The sequence below is a fragment of the Branchiostoma floridae genome, chromosome 2 (genome assembly GCF_000003815.2).
Source record: "Branchiostoma floridae strain S238N-H82 chromosome 2, Bfl_VNyyK, whole genome shotgun sequence".
Classification (NCBI taxonomy): domain Eukaryota; kingdom Metazoa; phylum Chordata; class Leptocardii; order Amphioxiformes; family Branchiostomatidae; genus Branchiostoma; species Branchiostoma floridae.
Window position 1 is genome coordinate 25,129,837 of NC_049980.1, and position 19,431 is coordinate 25,149,267.

Genomic DNA, 19,431 nt, shown 5'->3' on the forward strand with positions numbered 1-19,431 from the left:
GCAACAGATGCATGATGGGTAATTATGACCAAAGGAGGAAAATATTTTGGGGCGCCACTTTCAGTGTTGTTGTTGCACTCAGTCGGCGAGAGTACGTTTCATGTTGCCTCTAGAGCTTTACTTCTCAGTGTCACTTCGCGTCTTAGTGGACCATGTTAGGTGAAAGGTCCTGGTTTGCCTGATTTGTTTTTCCGCGTCAAACCATTGACGTTTTCTGCCAAGCGTTGTCCGAAGCCAACCCGTTTTCCTGCCCCCCTCCCCCATCTCGAGGAACGGTTCTAGCTGTGGATATCTGGATTAGATTTAAGATGTGAACGTGGATCTGTTTTGGTTTTATCCGGAGTTATTCCTGCTGAAGCGGCCGATAGTGAAACTATGGCGGATACGTGAGTAGTTTCTTCACAAACCTCTTCTGTAAGACCGTAGTACAGATGTTGTAACGTTAACTTGTAAAGATGGTCAACAGCATCATCATATTCATAACGCTATATCGCATTATATTACGTATGTTTCAGGCAAGTACTGTAAATGTTTTTATGTTCGCGGGGATTTAATTTCGCGGTAGCGGGAAAAAGGACTTTTCGCGGTGGATTTAAGTTCGCGGTAACACCATAGACTGCAATCTAATATCATAGTAGAAAAAATGTTCGCGGTGGTTTTAAATTCGCGGTGAAGTGGTCACCGCGAAAACCGTGAACATTAATCCACCGCGAACATTTCTGCATTTACAGTATACCGAAGTCACGGGTTCCGCACTGGGCGCCCAGTGCGGAATTCGTGGAGAAACTGGCGTCGGCACTCGGGGCCCAGTACGGAAGAAACTTCCGCACAGGAATTCCAGTGCGGAAGGGTTTTTTCGAGTGCTGAAGACCCGTCAGCACTGGAATTCCAGAGCTACACCTTGTCTCGGCACTCGTTTTCCAGTGCCGAACTCCGCCCAGCACTCGGTTTCTAGTGCCGAACTCCGCCCAGCACTCGGTTTCTAGTGCTGATCTCCGCTCAGCACTCGGTTTCTAGTGCGGAAGGGTGGTTCAAAGATCGTTCAGCACTGGTTACCCAGTGCGGAGGTCTTTGAGCACTGGATAACCGAGTGCCGATCTACCTAAGTCACGGGTTCCGCACTGGGATTTCTAGTGCTCGGTGACTTTTCGGCACTAGAGGCCGAGTGCTAAGACCACTTCGGCACTAGAAGCCGAGTGCTACTATCATTTTAAGACCGTCAGCACTGGGTTACCAGTGCTCGCGTCCAAATTGTTACTCAAAAACATACTAGTACTCAGTATTTTAAATCAATTTTGCCCTAGTCTTGTCTCTGTTGGAACTCGAAACAGCATGTGTGTATCATACGCTACATCCTACATGTATATAGTGTTATGTAAATGATGACCTCATGTCAACAGTGTGTCAGCTTCGTTCCCTTTTTCTAAATTTCACGAAGATAAAATGCCAATAAATTACAGCTCCCTTTGTCGTGTTTGAGTTGCAGACTACTTTCAATCAATCGTTCGCATGCATCATTTGTTGATGCGTGGCGGCTACAGACAGTTTAGACAGTTCTACTTTGGTCACGAAAAAAAAATGTCTAAATAAGAAAGATAATTGATATGTACTGTTCTTTGAAAACCCGACACGGATATTTCCTCCCATACGCAGCTTTCTCAGGCTCAAGGTGAACGATTTGTTACACTTCTTTTATGTATTACATTTGTATATGTGTGCCTTTAACTGCCCGGAACTGTAAATAACGTAACGCACTCCGAGGCAGGCTGTCAGCACTCGCGGTTTCAAGTGCGGAATATTTGTCGTCACTGGTTTTCCTGTGCGGAATATTTGTCGTCACTCGTTTTCTAGTGCGGAATATTTGTCGTCACTCGTTTTCTAGTGCGGAATATTTGTCGTCACTCGTTTTCTAGTGCGGAAGGTAGTCTCAGCACTCGGTTTCTAGTGGTGAATCGGGGGTTTTCAGTGCTGAAGTCGACTCACCACTGGACACCTAGTGCGGACGTAACGTCGGCACTAGACTTCTAGTGCGGAAGGCCCCTTCCGCACTAGACACCGAGTGCTGAGAGAGGAACCCGTGACTTCGGTAGTTTTGCATGTTTCAGTGAGAGTAGAGTAAATCTCAGGCGCCACTAATTCTGATCCAGTTGGGCCACTGTCCTGTTTCAGTTGACAATTGGGTAAACTAATAGCCCTAACCTTTATTCCTATTTATAATATTTTGAATCTTTTTGGCAGACTGTTGAACCTCTTTAGATCTCTTGTCTCCAAGGTCTGGTTTTAATTCCAATGTAGTTGCTGGATATCAATGATGGCAGATGGCAGCATGTTAATAGCATGGCTTCTTTTGAAGTCTTTTCATATTAGAGTCATCTTCGTATTCAACACTTCATAAGTTCATTGAATGATCAATAATTTGTTGTTGTTGTTGTTGTTGTTTGCCACAGAACTCTAAGAGACAAGATCCGTGCGCGTCGGCAGGCCCTGCAGGAGTCGCTGGCTCAGAGCGATGCCGACCCTGACATCTCCACATCCCGCATGGAGGACACATGGGTAAGGTTCAACTCAGCTTCTCTCTGAAAGGAGGAGGAACGCCCATTATACTACATTCCACAAACTTATAAACAGCATATTGATATTGACACCACTAGTTTTCTCAAACCTATCCAGGGGTGCACCCGAGGGAGCCACCAACACAAAACTACAGCCAATATTAGCACAAACAGACACTTACAAATATTGCTTTTTTCCACGAACTACTAGTATACCAGAGCAGAACTCCCTGCCTGGCACGGTCGTGACAGCCCCCACAGTTGGGTCATTCCGTGCCTGCCTTAGTAAACCCACCCCACCCCCAACCCACACACTCACTTTGCCCCTGATGGGGTTATCTAGGGGTAGTGGGTAGTGTATTGTACAACTTATGCAGCCCGAACAAGCAAGCAAACTACAGGTCATCTCTACAGGAAAACCTGTTGAAGTACATGTACATGATTGTGTATTTTTCCAGGCATCCAATGACGTGGAGCCGATCAGTCCACAGCAGAACGGGAAGGTTCCAGCAGCCAATGGGCAGGTTGGAAAGGAACAACAAGAGGACACAGTGTTGGAGGTCAGGGTGATACGTAGACATCCCGTGTGTGAACTCAGTTTAGGAATGGAAATCATCTATTGTAGAAATGCTACTGTTATGAAATAGTAATTTATGATGCACCATATATGAACTCAGGAAAAACGTCCTTCATATTCTCATACTCATATCTTTCACAGACATAGTTCTTTGATAAAATGTGGAAGGTAGAAATTTGACTTCATTTTTCACCTTTAGGTGTTGGATGAGGAAACAGAGAAAGAGAACATGTTACATGACCTGGCATCACGGAGGAAGACCAGACAGAGAGAAGTAAGTCTTACAAACATGCTGTCTTCACCATTCTGATCTTCTGTATGCTTTAACTTTTATTTTATTGCTACAATCTGTATTGTCTCTATTATATGCATTCATTTGTTTATAGTATGACTGTTTTAGTTTTAATTTTTTTATCTTGTTCAAAGTTAGTAATACCAAGTACACAATTCAGCATGCTCTAAGTGCTGCGATGTGCTTGCAGATTGTTACCAAACACAATCAATGAATGATGGCTCTGTTTTCACATCTTGATTTCTTATGGCACATCTTCTCTCTCAAACTTTTCCCGTAGTTAAACAAGAGCCTACAGGGCACAGTGGAGCCTCCTACAGATGAGGTAGACTCCAGCACCAGGAAGAGTGAGTTTGACTTTCCATGTTTTTATCGCTCAAATCATACTGTAGTTTAAATGTTAATCATTTTAATGTCATTTAAGTTAATATGTGTCTCATTTCTGTACATACATTTTTATTATAACAGAAGACAGCCATTAGTGGACTACATAATCTATGTGTGTTTGTTCAGTTTGAAGTTCCTGTTTCTCACCTCTATCATCTTATTACTGACTACAATCATTCCCATGTTCCTCCCCTACGCAAAGGCCCAGAGTATTACCCAGGTACCCCTCTAAAGGGATTTTTATCACCCATTGGCATCTTCCTGCATTGAACAATGCACAGCGCTGTTGTCTTGTTACATGTACATGTCTCTGACACATGCTGATTTACAAATGTAATCTGTGCTTCTCATATCCTGCACTGGCTTGTTTATCTAGCGATCTGTATTTATGTGGGTGATACTGATATTTACAGAATCTTACAATACATGTATGTTTGGAAAACTGTAACTGCCTTTAAGTGACAGGATTTAATTTTGTTGTTGGGACAAAATAGAGAGTTCTTGGTGGTTTTAAGTTTGTGGTGATGAGCTAGTTGCGAAAACCGTGCGTTAAACCACCACGCAAAAATGTCAACATCTAGAATCCTCCAGAGCACAGATGAGTTCTTTCCTTTCCTGACCTTGATTGGCTGCATGGCACATGGCCACTTATGTGACCTTTGACATGTGAAAGACAGGTGACAGTGAAGTCTGCTAGTCTGCTGCTACATGTATTGGTGAACTGCTTGTGATTTGAAACAAGTGCTTGACATTCTAACTGACTCACAACTTACATTTGACTATCTACATACAAGCTTGAAAAGAATTTTATAGTGGCTCGATATACTAGTTTGACATTCCTTTGCTCTCTGCATATGAATAATACATGTCCGTGCATGCTACATTCTGCATTATTGTTGTGTAATCTATCATGACCTTGATATCCTGTGGTCTGCCACAAAAGAAGCTGATCGTTGACGACCAAAGTTTTCTAAAGAAGAAATTTGAATGCAATCATGTATCGTAAAAGAGCTTATGACTCAATAAACATTGTATCTGATGACAAGCTGATGACTAACATTCACTATGTTCCGCACTGTGTGGTTTGTTGGTGCTGGATAATGATGCCTTAAAAATGTCTTTTTAAAATCATTACGACATTATAGGTTCGTGCTAGGAATATCTGTATATATTTTGCTGTGTTTCCAAGTGTTGAAATGTGGTATAATGTTTTGTTGTTGAACAGTGTCTATGGCTGATGCTGCCCTGAGTCTGACCAAGACCAAATCTCCCACTGGCCTGACTTCCTCCGTCAGGGAACGACTTAAGAACAAAGTCAAGACTGTCCGGGTGGGTAAAAGCATCTCTAGCTAGGGTTGACTTATAATGTAACAATTCTAGTCGTAAAGCCTTTTTTCCATGCTGTATCAAAATGTTGGAATGACTACTGGTACATATATATAGTACAATATATATGAGATCATGCAGAGGAGGACAACCTTCCCACCAATCTTCAGAAGCAAAGAAACATCTATCATCATAGTAAAGTGGTTTTGATCTCTTCCATGTAGGCCAATTTGATCAAAAGGCTTTGCTGGTACATGCGTTTCAACACTGTACCACATTAGCAGAAAGTGTAACGTTTTGATATCACTCACTTACTTTATGTTTTCTTTTACTACTCCCACACTGTATATCACTAGGAGAAAGTTGAGAGTGAGGCTAAGGAAGAGTCCCGTCCAGCGAGGAAGCTGCGAGCATTGAGGGAGAGACCCCCTGCGATCACGAGGTTTGATAAGGTATGGTCGGGTCTTCCTTCATATCTAGCTGGTAGATTATCCATGATTTCTGTACTATACATGTAGGACTGGTCTTGAATTGAAATGAAAATACTCCGTGCATATGCACTTATGTATACCCCGAATCGGAGCTGTGTACCTTATTCCTGACTGTGGATGCACCTAGATACATGTATAGGGTCATACACATAGAGGTACCGTTGTATACTAGCATACAGCATATTCTCGACAATCAAGTATAAAAAATGGAACCTTTTTCTGTTCCCCCTAAATTTTTAGTTTTTTTTGTTCACCAGAAAACTTTCAGCACAGTATAATGTAGTGTATTGTTACAAGCCCTGACTGATCCCACTGACTGAAACATGTTGGGTCATTTTTTATCAGATGAACAAAGAAGACCTGGAGGCTGAGAAGAGACTGGAGGAGTCGCTCAGTGCCAGGTCCAAGTGGAAGAAAGCCGGCAAAGGAATGAAGGTATTTCAGAAGTTTCTATAAGATTACAATTCTCTGTTAACCTTCATCATTCTGTGAACAGTGAGCAATGAATGAAAACATTACTGGCTGTTCTTCATTGTCCATTCAAAATTTCCACAATTTACTTTGAAAGGTTTAGTCTTTCAAAATTGAAATTTGCTTACTGCTTACCGGTCCCTTGACCGGGGGTGGTCGTGGGGGCGCTTTGCTGCTCAGCACACTGCCTCCCTCCATCTCTCCCTGTCATGCGCCAAATACTGAAATAGTTTAGAATGAAAAAGAGGCCACAGTGTAAGTCAGTATGCTGGAGGTTAACATACATGTTCTGTGAAACTCCTCACTGAGTCTGTCTGTCTGTCACCAGCCTACTAATCAACTATCATTATGTCTTTCAACAGATAACCCGAGCTCATTTCAAACCAACTACATCTAAACTCCATTACCCTCATACTAACTGTGCTTTCTGCTTACTAACTTAGTCTTCAATAATCCAATATCAGTTATTGCTGCCTCTTTTTTATCAAATCATTTCATCAATTAAGTAATGATTAGCTAATCATACAAACCAATCAAATAATGAGAAATCAGTAAAAAAAAGCTGTGATAATGACCCAACAATTCACAACATTATAATGAATAGTATCTAGATGAAAGCATTTTGGGTGTAAATCCAGGAAAAGCATGTCTCCTCATGCTCCTCATGGTTGCTGTGCAATAAACCATATACGGGTAATGCAACCCAATTTTTTTGTCCCTTTGACTGAACTGCAACCTTTCCTGTCACTCACTTACTGCCTGGTACTTGGTATTTCCCAGCCTTTCAAAGACAATCTTTTTTTAGATATTATGAATTCAAGATATGCTGTCTAAGTTGCATGGTTGTATGATAAAGGCAAGTTAAAAGTGAATTGCAATAGACCCAGCTCAACTATAAGCAGTAGAGCTAACTAACATACATGTAGTTCTGACATTTCTATTGTAACCCAGTGTTGTCCATGAGTGCGCTATGTAGCAATCCCTGTACAGTCAAACCTGTATTAGGGGCCACCTCTACAGAGGGGCCACCTGTCCATAGTGGCCACTTTTTGTCGGTCCCTTGGGTATTTTATCTACAAGTTACCACCTCTATACAGAGGCCACCTGTCTATAGTGGCCAAATTTGTCCAGTCCCTTGAGTGGCCGCTATAGACAGGTTTGACTGTACATGTGTTTGTAGACAACTGCTTTCTGCTGTGTTTTACACTGTTTTGTTTGTGTTTTTGCCGGTGTGTCTCTTTTCTACCACCTCTGATTTCGCACGCAGGAGCTGCTAGCCAAGAAGGTTGGTTGTAAGACTTGCACGCCCCAGACACAACCTTTGTCCCATAAGTACCATATGATTGTTTTAAGAAAGATGTAACCTTAATGACAGCCTGTGTTGCTACAAGAGCATGCTTTGATAAGTAAGCAAGTTTACAATTGGATGTATTTTTTACATGCCATGTTGATTGTTTGGTATAGTTTTTATCAAATAGATGCATGATATTTCTCTTTGCATGTCATAGAATGTTTAACCATGTTGAGCATGTGCAGAGTCATCTATTTGTTGGTGAAACTTTTGAGATTGATAACAACAACGGAATATACTTTCAGACTGCATTGTACTTGGAATACTGACTACATGTATCATGTTTTTTGAGATATATGTACTATTTTGGCATGTACGGATTCAAGTAGTCCTCTGTTTATCATGGAAGCTCATCTGTATAGGTAGTAAACATAGTACAATGCTAAACTTTCTTCCAACACAAAGGTATACACTGATCACATTTTCAGTGACCACTGTCTCCTCTTTCATATATTAAAAGGATTATTGATCCTGAAGAAGATGCCAGTGATTTGATCTTTGTATACCCTTGTGTTGGAAGAAACTTTAGTATTGTACATGTACTATAAACACCATCCAGGTTAATTTTGGACTTCCAGATTAATTCCGGACAAACCTTAATTGAAAAATGATTAACCAAATGAATTGAGGTTTGAAATCATGGTACATTAGTAGGTAATTAATAACAAAGCCAATTCTGGAGAATTCTGGAAACCTGAGCCAGAATTCTGGCCCAGAGTCAGAATTCTCCAGAATTCTGGGAACCTAAGTCAGAATTCTCCAGAATTCTGGGAACCTAAAGCCAGAATTCTCCAGAAGCTTTCTTCCTGAAGACATCTAATTGCAATCTACATATTAATTACCTTTAAATAGACCATAGCTGCAAATCTTAATTCATTTGGTTAATCCTTTTTCAAATTATTAAGGTTTGTCTGGAATTAATATGGAAGTCCAAACTTAACCTGTAGGGTGTTTATAATAATATCTCCAGTGTGTGTGTATCTCACGACGGACTGTGTTCCCCTGTGTGGTGGGACTCCAGGATGCCCTGCCCACAGATGAGGAAGCCTATGACTTCTTCACACATGTGTATGATGCTGAGGAGGAGGAGGTACCAACACCCCCGGCCCCCCAGGAGCCTGAGCCCGGCCCGAGCGGGGAGGGGGTGGAGGAGGGGGAGGAGGCTCGGGAGGAAGGGGAGACTGAGGTACAGTCAGGGCTCCTTTAATTTGTGCTCCCAAATTGGAGCTGTGCAACTAAGTTTTGACTGTGGGTGCACTGATGCACCTACGGGTAGATGTTTTAAGCACTGCATCAGGGGGCTAGTCCACTGGTAGTGTAATGTGTTTAGCTTCCATATGCTTCCTCTTAGCAGAGAAAGAAGTATGTACCATCTTTGGTATGACCCGGCTACAACATCCAGTCTTTTGGTGGAATCCATGACTGATGTGATAAAAGACTAGAAGGTAGATTGCTGTCTCTGCAACAAATCCTCATAATGTGCCTTTTGTTGTTCAAGCATGTCTTTCATGGTACCAAGTCTTCCTTGGTGGTCTCCTATCCAAGTACTGACCTGACTGCACGTTGCTTAACTCCTGAGATTGAGGGATCGGGTGTATCAACGTGCCATGGCCATAGCCCTTCCAAGCCCCTAAAGTTTTTCTTTTGTAACCTCCCCCCAGCCTAAGGAGGAAGGGGCAGCTGACCAGCCCCAGAGGGAGGCGGACCGGCGGAGAGAGGAAGCGGAGAAAGCCCAGGAGGCGCTGGAGGACTACCTGAGCGAGGGCTGGCAGATGACTCACGTCCACGCCGCCCAGTACGTGGGGTACCAGACCAGGGTGGACAGGGAGAAGGACATCTACTTTGTACCCAGCATGCTGCCTGGTACTTTTGCTTGAAATACTACTGTAACAATCTCACTTGTACTACCATTGCCAGAGCAAGTACATGGATAATCTGAAGTAGTAACACAATCCTAGAATAGTTAACATGCTTAGCAGCATCTACAGTCTCCCTTGGGCCACACAGGGTTGCTAGGGGCTAGTCCATTGGTAGGGAGATATTTGTACTCAGGACTCGAAATACTGGGTGCATGTGCACCCGGGTGCACCCAAAATTGGAGCTGTGCACCCAATTATTTACCCAGCCATTGTACTTGTTTAAGAATTTGATAGCATGGATGGAACTAAGTGTTGTTATTAGGTTTTTCTGACATTCTACTTGAATTTAAAAGGTGCACCCAAAATTTTTTAACCTGGGTGCACCAGTGCACCTTATCACAAAAATGAATTTCGAGCCCTGGTACTTAAGAATATCTTATCCTGACAACTACATGTATCATTAGAGAATACAGTTTGTCTCAAGAAGCTAGCTGTACTGATAAATGCAGGAATGTCATACATCTGACCATCCCTTTTCCACGTACTCCAGTACCTGCAGAAGAGAAGGTTCCCCAGGACGCCCAGCCCAGATATCTTGAAGACGAGGGGTTCTACGTGGGTGAGAGACCTCCTGTGCCCTACAGGAACCAGAACATTGCTGAGGACAGACTTCTCAAGGAACCCGATGAACGGGGGTCCAAGTGGTTCGGAGAAGACGGAAAGATAATCGCTCTTCCCGATCCGTTAAAAACGGAACCCACCCGTCCCCCAAACATGCTGATAGACGAACCAGAGCCCATGTTAGAAACTGAATACCGCAAGGCGTGGCTGAAGGAGTTTGATGGGCGGTACATCGATGGATCAGAGCAGATATCCGGCCATGGACGGTACCAGCTGGATGTTGACGTGAACACGCTAGTCTTCACCCACCACTCCCTGTTCAGTCGTGAGCACGTTCTGTCGGCAAGACTGAACCAGCTGTACCAACAATACTTGGTGAGGACACACAAAAACATGGCCAATTTCCTGACTGATAAATTGAAAGCGCTGAAAGCTGCAGCAAGACACCTGGAGTCTCAGGAGGGACAGGGACTTAACCCTCAACCTGCCGAGCAAAGTGGGAGGCTGAGGGAGTACAAAAATGAAATAAGGTGCGCCTCTTTTAAATTGTGGGAATCCAGTGTTAATAGCCTTTTAGATTTCATGCTGTAGTAATTCAGTAATTTGCCGATTATATTTCCATTTTCTAAGTGATAAAATTTGTAGGCGAGAATATCGTTCTCAAGAGAAATAATCTAAAATGATACTAGCTCATTTGTATGTTCACCCTTTTGAGAAAACTGACAATTTTTCATTTCTGAAATGAGATAGACATCTACCAGAAAATAGTCATCTTTGATATGTAACAACAGCATACAGAAAAATGGCCGTAAGGCCACAGTACAGAAGGAACATGTGATGTTATTCATGTCATGTCTTTCCCCAGACAAACCCGTAAGCTGCGCGATGCGGAGCAGCAGGCTGACAGAAACCTGCTGAAGAACATCCTGAAGGTGTGGCGCGACATCAAGGCTCTCCGCCAACTGCAGGCCTTCGCTAATACCTCCGTCAAACTCGTCGTGCGCAAGTACGTCTTCCTTAAAGTTAGATTTCATTCTCAAATTATCCAAGTATCATTCCCTGATCTGTAGCCTGGCTAAGAAACTGTCCAGTGTACCAGACAAATGTGGGAATGTGGAGTTGAGTATGCCTAAACTGCTGAAACTTATAGATAGATATCTAATTTTAGAAATTTAAGCTACTTGTGAACATGCTGTCATTTAATTCTCTTTAGCATTAGAGTTTGTATTTAAGATTGGAGGAGAAATTGAACCCAGCATGGACAGTCGTTAAGAAAAGGTCCTGTTCTATTGAAAAATATGTCCAGGCCCCATGTTCAAAACACATGTGACAGTTGAGAGAAATTCTTAACAAAGCCATAAATAAGAAAGATGTAGGGGTGTGATTATTCCCAGTTTTCTGTTGAAATGAGACTGAAAATTCTGTCCTTTTCCCCTTAGAGAGGAGACAGACAAGGAGAACGACAGGGTGGTGTGGGAGCAGGAAGTAGTAGAGGAGGTGCAGGAGGAGGAGGATGCAATGGAGGAGGAGTACCGCAGGCAGGTGGACAGATACGAGGCGATGATGGCAGAGTGGAAGAGACAGCACAAGGCCAGGGTGAGTGCATGAAAAGGCCTATGTCTAGGGAAAAAATGTTGTGTTTCCTGTTTCCCTACCTGCCCTAGTAAAACCTACTGATCCATAACTCTAGACTTTTTTGGGTGGGCAGTTGAGTCAGATAGCTTCTAGTTAGAATTCCTATTCAGCCTGCTTCCTATTGATGTAAAGATACTGCTTGTCCTATCTCAATCAATCATTCGCCAGCATCATATCTAATGACGGATAAATGCATCTACATGTATTATGCACAGCATTCAAGGTCGACATTGAAAGACACTTAGTGTCCACATGCATTTCAGTTTACTTTGTTCAACTGCATTGTAATATGTCACACTAGAGTTTCGGCCAGCCTAGAAAAAATTACAAGAAAACAAAAAGATAATCCCTTCCTACTGACCCCAATTTTTTCAGGACTGAAACAGGAAACACAACATTTTTTCCTAGGCCCTAGAGGCTTTTTGCCCATGTCTCAGGGTTTTCTTTAAAGAAGCAACAAAAGATTGTTTGATAAAGATTGAAGCCTGCCTTCACTTCTTGTTGTAGAAGCAAAAGAAGAAGAAAAAGAAGAAGAAAGAAGGCTCACAGGAGAGTCTGCAAGACAGTCTTCAGGATGAGTCTGTTGATGAGGGGGAACAGTTACCCAAACCAGAGGTAATGTCATACAGAAATCCACAGTTTACCAACATACATGTACAGTAGACAACATTCTACAAATAGCTAACAGTTTTGCACTTTATTTTGCTTAAAGTACAGGTTTAGATGTCATATGTCTATTTTTGCACGTGTTTTGAAAACGAAATGGAAAACACTGTTATGACAATACGTATACAACTGGTGCTTTGTTACTGTTACTGTTAGGCTTACTGTCCTGTGCTATTATTGGGAAAGTGAATTAAGTTTGGAAATTGAATGCATTGGCCCTGATTATATTGAGTTTGGAAGTTAAACACACCATTACCAGCAGACTAGCCACTGCTGTAGTGATGGCACAAACTTGTGTGTCTCGGGGCTACAGAAACAGATATGGGTGCCACCTCATGTGCCAATTGGATTAACTGCCAAGTGATTTAACTGATTTAGTTTACCTGTAAGTGTAACCACACTGTCCTCCTCAGGCGCCCCCACCCCCAGACAGGGAAGGTTTACGTGAGAAGGTGCGACAGAAAGCCCTGCAGATCCGGAGGAGACCAGGGGAGCCCATCCTGACCCCAGAGGTCACCAACACAGCAACCATCACTCCTAAACAACAGTGTCCCAGGTAAACTGGTCAACAAGTAAATGTTAAGTCTCCTAAAACTGATACATTTTTTTAAAACTGTGAATTTAAAAAGATCTACTGTGATATACTACTACTACTGATGCAGCATTAATAATCCTCAAGGTATAAAACTTATCCAGGTCTTAAATACATTAAGTTTCTTGAAAAATCCTTCATAAGACTTATCAGAATTCATCAGAATTGTGAGGGTTAATCTTGTAGATTTCTGTATTTAGCTGCTACAGTATTATCTGCCTTACACTGTTGATAAAAGCATCCTTTATCATTGTGATAAAAAGACTACCGGTACTTCAAACATAATTATACACTGTTTGTCCAACAAGAGACCTCAATATGGTGTTAATATCATTATCAATTTGTTACCTGGAAACTTTTTGACAACATCTTGGTATTCTTTGCATTGTCTTGTTTTTACGTTTTAACACTTAAAGGAAATGCCTGTTACTGCCTTAGGGGTGAACAAGAGAGGAGACAAGATGTGGAGAGACTGCAAGTTTTTGTCAAGGTGCTATTCAATGACAAGGAAGTGTCAAGAACTAGGCCAAGAAGTGTGACGTCAGACTTCAAGGTGACGTTTGGAGAAATCTTCCCCATCCTCATCATACAGTGGCCAGAGAGTATCAAGCTACAGGTAGGTAGTTTTGTTTCAACGTTACTGACATGACAAATGCAACTTGTAACATTGCGCCATTTCATAGGGATAAGAAATGACTTTGCATTGAATCGTGGAAACACTACTGACAGGGTTACTACTTCACCTTCTGAAATGTCATTGTAACAAGATGCACTTCTACCAACTAGACAAAATATATAGCACATTTTGGGCTGTCACAAGGGACCCGTCCCTCTGTCTTTGGACTTCATTATGTGAAATTGATGAAAATGTATGTTCTCAAGGTTAAAATGACAGATTTGGCAACAATAAATAGCAAGGTCTCCCGAGCAATGAGTGGGACAGAAAGACATCTACAGCTGGAGACAGCCTTCGTGCACATTCACAGTCACACGTCCATCCCCCTGCAGGTGTATGAGAAGGGAACCCTGTCTAACACACTCCTGGCCGAGGTGTACGCCGGTATCCCGGAGGCCGCCATCACGTCAGGGAACGTGGAGCTGGAGGACCTGGAGTTCAGTAGTGACCAGCGCGTGGCGTACGACCACGAGGCCGTCGGCAGTGGTACATGTTTCGTGGCTTTATATGAACTTTGTGACTGATTTTTGCACCAAACTGTCTATGAAGGAATTCCCTATTGCATACGATAACAAGCCTGTCGGTAGTGGTCCATGTTTGGTGTCTTTATTTAAACTTTGTGACTGATTTTTGCACCAAACTGTCTATGAAGGAATTCCCTATTGCATACGATAACAAGCCTGTCGGTAGTGGTACATGTTTGGTGGCTTTATCTGAACTTTATCTGACTGATTTTCACACCAAACTCTCTATGAAGGAATTGTCTATTGCATACAATAACAAGGCCATCGGCAGTGGTACATGTTTGTCTTCATTTGGACTTTGTGACTGATTTTTCACAACACTCTTCTATGAAGGAGTTACCTATTGCATTATGAAAAGTTTAGCTTTGATATAGAAGACTTTAAAAGGGGAAAGTAAACTTACTACATGTAATAGACATCAGGTTAAATTTTTAAAGGCAATTCAATGTCTACAACTGGATAGAAATCAGAGAGATTTACTTCCGGATGTTCAGTAACAAAGTTTGAAGAACTGTCAGAAAGAGATGCTTACCTAAATAAAACATGAGCACATGTCAGTGCTGTCAGGAATTCATCCTTTCTCTGTCTCCCCAGGAGTGATGTTTTCCTTTGAGGAGGACAACTCGGACGCCTTGTGTCTCCTGACCACCGGCATCCTCAGCACCAGTGTGTCCTGGGGGACGAAGGACGACGGCACCCCCCTGGTCCCCCCTGTGGGACCCACATCGGCCACCATCCACAGGTTACACGTAGGACTACTTTGTACAGCTTACTTTCGTTATCTGGGGCACAACATGTTTTTCTTCCCTATGAAGTCCAATGAGAATGAAGCTGAAAAGATGAAAAACTGCACAAAACTGCTAAGAATCTCACACAGATGTGAAGTTAGAAGACCTGTATAGTTCGTAGTTTTTTTACTTGAATAGGAAGCAGGCTAAAAGGTGTGACTTGAAACTATGTGACTCCACTGACGACCCCCCACCCCCCCAAAAAGGATAGGGTCAGCAGTTTTTTCTGGAAATGCAACATTTTTTTCTAGGCCTTACACTAAGAATAGTTCTCCCTCTTGTACCATTGTTATTTGTCTGTATGTTGTTAAGCTTTGTACTCCTGATCCACCTTGTTGCCCCCCTCCCCCAGCCCAATGATGCAGGCTGACCCAGTGGCAGCCATCGGAGCCACAGGGATGGTGGACATGGAGAAGCTAGCTGACTGGATAGAGGAGTCACGGCTGGACCCAAACGACCCCAGCAATGCAGCACTGATGCAACACGTCAAGGTGAGAGGGTTGGCATGTACCTCGCGGTTCAACATGGCTTGCAATTTTCTGGAAATTCCCTCATTAGTTTTGTCGCAAATGTAGGTATACTACCTGAGAAAGGTAGCTGAGCAGTTCCTGAAACCTGAGCCAGGTAAATCTTTTCAAGGTTGGGTAGTAAGAACGTTAAATATAAGAAATTTACTGTGTATCAAAGACATGCAGTTATTACATGTCTATTTTTGGATGGTAATGCAGAACGTCCCCATCTTTTTGGGTATCTTAGTTAGATGGAGCAAGTTTCAAAGCAGACAGGTAATTGTACTGAAAAAGAAATCTCTGTACTGCTAGAGGTTTAAGCATTTCATTGTGCATTGTATCATTCCTGCAGAGAATTGCCTGGAGGAAGCTGTACTTTATTGCTCCTCCAACTCACTGTTGCAGCAATAAAGTACAGAAAACTACTATACATGAAGCATTTAAATTTACTCATTTTCACATAGAATTTCACTGGAGGGAAAAACGGAGTCTCCAGACTGCCCGACTACTTCAGGTTGGAGCAGCTCCAGGAAGAATTCAACTTTGCCACCGACGAGGAACTGGAGAAGTCGAAGAGATTCCGTCTGCTGAAGCTCAGGTCCCGGGAGGTCCCAGAGTTCCGGTCCTACCCCATGGTGCCACTTCGAGACAGGGAGATTCCAGATGCCATCTTCAAGGTGATAGACATGTCAACGATCGTACCTTATAAGCTGCAAGGTTCTGGCCAGTTGAGCATAAGGGGCCCCTAAGCTCTGATTTGTATCCCCTATGCTGTGATATGGGCCCCTCTCTGTGCTTCAACCAATGTGAGTGCATTTCTTTTTTGTTCTGCAACAAAATGGGCTTTATTTCATTGTATCTGACCTTCAAAATGCATGGAATACTGGTCCTTTTTTTGAGGGTCATATATGTAAAGATTTTCAGGGAGACAATAGCCCCCAGACCCCTCTACAACAGTCATGCCTTCACCGCTTGCCATGCCAAGATGCTCCCTATACTGTGGCTGATGGTGTTATATTATTCCTTATCCTAGGAGTACGAGAAGAGACAGAAGGAGAAGGAGGAGAAAGAGGTCCGGGATGACATGGATGCGCACAGGAAGAGGGTCGCACGGTTCCAGTCTAAGGTGGGTCCTCACTGCTAAAATAACATCATGTAAACTGAGGGTTTAGACATAAATTTGTCGGAATATCCCGCCTGTCATGTGCTGTCAATCTTGGTCTAATCTTTCAGCTATTGTGGTAACATTGTTGATCATCCTTACCTTCCCGCAGGTGAAAGAGCATGTGCTGAACCGGTACAGAATGGCCAGGCACCAGTTCTCCACCAACGACATGGTTGTGGAGGACCAAGTACCAGACATTGGGTAGGTTTGACAACTGTCCTGACACATCAGTGATTGATATTAGAGTTTGGGGCAGAAGTTTTCGGATTGGGAGAAAAGAGTAGGCATGCTTTGATGAAGTGGGGTCAGAAAAAGAGTGCTTCACAAAAGCAGTTTGTACTTTCAAATGTCTACATGGTTGTTCTTTACAAAGGAAGAAAATTGTTGGACTTGTAGGGATACAAACATAGATGTATTCTTCAAGTGTCTCTTACCCTTCATATGATATACCAGTCTTCATTGTGACATTGATATACTAGGTCTGATATTTAAATGGTTGCACAGTGGTGGGCATTCAACAGAGCATTTGATGCGATGTCATTCAACATATCTCATTAAGTTTAGTGATTGTTCACACTTGTGATATCCCCAGCTCTGACTGTTGTTTCTGCTCTGTTCAGGACCCTCACAGTGACCCTCCTGAAGATCACAGAGCCCAGACGTCCCCTGCGCCCGGTCAGGAAGGAGCGTAAGAAGGTGACGGCTCAGGCACTGTCTCCTGGAGACGTGAAGATCCTGGTCAACATACAGAGGGCCTTCAACATGCAGATAAGGTATGGGGACAATTTTCCATGTTGCCTTGTACAGTTTTGGCTCTGGCAGAAATTATTCAGTTTGACCTTATTTTAACTAGTAACAATATAAAGGTGTACATTGTAGATGTGCTTTCATGTCCTTCCTGTTTGTACCATAGGTGACAATTCTTCCTTTGTATGTCCTGAGAAGTTTTGGGGAAATGAAATTAAAAAGAGCTTTTGGAAGCCCTGCCTATTCAAGTAATTTATCAGTAGATGCCATGTAATGTCTATTGTCTACATGTGTATATTTGAAATTTGAAATCCTGCCCCCAACCCCCCCCCCCCTCCAGGACTGGAGGTGCAGGCAGTGGTGCAGGAGCTGGGGCATCGTCAGCTGGAGACAGAACAGCAGGAGACGCACACTCAGGGGTAAGATTAGTCACTCTTTGGCCAAAGGCATCCATTTCCCACAGTGCAAGTTTCATACATTCTGTAGGGTTTGCAGGAAAGGTATGTACATGTATCTTATTTGAACAAAATGTTGACTTTGTCTCCTATTCATGCACACACCCGTGTTTCAGGTGTTGGTCCGTCCCTTCGTGGAGGTGACGTTCCAGCGCACAAACCAGAAAACAAGCACGGCAGAGGGAGTCAATCCCAGCTGGAACGAGGAACTCCAGCTACCTCTGAGGTGTGTAGCATTTGTTTTTTATACTTGACATCTACTGTATTATATTATACATGTATCGTGTTATAGCATTGGTTCGGACATTTCCAGCTTATTTCCAACTTCTCCATGTAATACTTTTTGTTGCAAAAGTTCATAACTTTGTGTGTAGTCAGATTAGAATTCCAGCAGCATTTCTCCCCATGAAAAGCTTATGCTTTATGTGGGGAATCATGCCTTAAATCGTGGGCTTCAACTCAGTAATTATGTCATATATTACAACGATTTACCTATTAATAAGTAGACTATGGACTTGAACCCTTGCAGCCCTGTTAAGCTCTTGTACAGCTCATAATTCAGGCATGATATTATGATACAAGGAAGTACTCCTAGTACCACAGCTTGACCCATTGTTACTCCTCTGTACAGGGTACCGAACAATGACTACTCTCCTAGCAACTTGCAGACCGTGGACGACACTCTCTTCATCAATGTGTTTGATGAGCTGATTATCGACATTCTCGAGGTGGGCGCTAGTCACCTTGTTATTAGTCTCATGGACAAAATAACAAGCATGATAAGCAAGACAAGCATTTATGGTGAATAAGTACAAAAATGAAGTTAAGAAGAATGAAGACATTTTGAGGTTTCCTCAACATTTTAAGGTGTGTTTCTTTACACCAATATTTTTCATGGAGTGACAACATTAGTGTAAATCTCCTTAGCAATATAACCATATCATAGGGATAAGATCAATTCAAAAAAATACTTATAGCTTCCTGTACACCTTAGTATGCCCATATTCAGATTTCATATTCAGCTGTTGCCTTCTTGCAAAATTCTTCTGTGTGACAATTGTTCAGCTAACATCCTTACATAGACGGAAATGGCTTTCGGTAGATGTGCTAAGATCTAGACTAGACTGCAGTAGCTCTACACTTTGCTTGAACACTTGTACATTGCTTGAACACTTGTACATTGCTTGAACACTTGTACATTGACTGCAACAACTGCGCTGTAACATCTTGGTCTGTTCAACATGCACTGCGCCTGTCAGTCTTCACTGGTGAGTTTGTCTGCTGTAGTTAGTGAGACCAGCCCTGAGGCTGGGGACATTGTCACTTCTTTCTTTCTTTCTATGCTGCCATGTTAGATCAGTTTTTGACACAAACATGCATGGACATAAAAATTTTGCTCTGTAACATTAATCTGATACAGTGCATGTATTACAGTGTGAACTATGGAAGGTATCTAGCTGGGCTGGGCCTGTTGGTGACTGTTTGCAAAAGACATTGTCTAACAGTTGACAACATGTTGCCTATTTGTCACCAACAGGCTGGAGCCATTTGTTAGGTTATATTGAAGCATGCAAAAATCAAGCAATGAATACATTGCACTTAATGCTAAAATGTCAGTCTCCCACATTTGACAGAATTTTCAGATCTACCCATTTTTTTTGGAAAGAATGTAGATAAATTAATATTGCATAGTCACATTATCAGGACAGTCTACCAAACCCAGCATGAAGTAAGGCTGTTTAGTGTC

At 42.6% G+C, this 19,431-nt stretch overlaps 1 protein-coding gene across 1 annotated transcript in view; it reads left to right on the top strand.

Moving 5' to 3' along the window:
• Nucleotides 1–38: 38 nt before the first annotated feature.
• Nucleotides 39–19,431, top strand: part of LOC118410103 (coiled-coil and C2 domain-containing protein 2A-like) — a gene marked incomplete in the record, with an annotated part of 23,628 nt that continues 4,235 nt past the window's right edge. Inside the window, 27 exon segments of the mRNA XM_035811605.1 lie at nucleotides 39–386; nucleotides 2,448–2,553; nucleotides 3,011–3,112; nucleotides 3,329–3,403; nucleotides 3,702–3,768; nucleotides 5,034–5,137; nucleotides 5,491–5,586; nucleotides 5,971–6,060; nucleotides 7,364–7,381; nucleotides 8,469–8,633; nucleotides 9,109–9,310; nucleotides 9,857–10,457; nucleotides 10,793–10,933; nucleotides 11,367–11,523; nucleotides 12,070–12,177; nucleotides 12,642–12,784; nucleotides 13,259–13,436; nucleotides 13,829–13,982; nucleotides 14,615–14,762; nucleotides 15,161–15,299; nucleotides 15,782–15,994; nucleotides 16,351–16,443; nucleotides 16,592–16,683; nucleotides 17,103–17,255; nucleotides 17,570–17,648; nucleotides 17,801–17,910; nucleotides 18,316–18,412. Of these exon segments, the coding sequence (XP_035667498.1) occupies nucleotides 376–386; nucleotides 2,448–2,553; nucleotides 3,011–3,112; nucleotides 3,329–3,403; nucleotides 3,702–3,768; nucleotides 5,034–5,137; nucleotides 5,491–5,586; nucleotides 5,971–6,060; nucleotides 7,364–7,381; nucleotides 8,469–8,633; nucleotides 9,109–9,310; nucleotides 9,857–10,457; nucleotides 10,793–10,933; nucleotides 11,367–11,523; nucleotides 12,070–12,177; nucleotides 12,642–12,784; nucleotides 13,259–13,436; nucleotides 13,829–13,982; nucleotides 14,615–14,762; nucleotides 15,161–15,299; nucleotides 15,782–15,994; nucleotides 16,351–16,443; nucleotides 16,592–16,683; nucleotides 17,103–17,255; nucleotides 17,570–17,648; nucleotides 17,801–17,910; nucleotides 18,316–18,412 (3,642 nt within the window).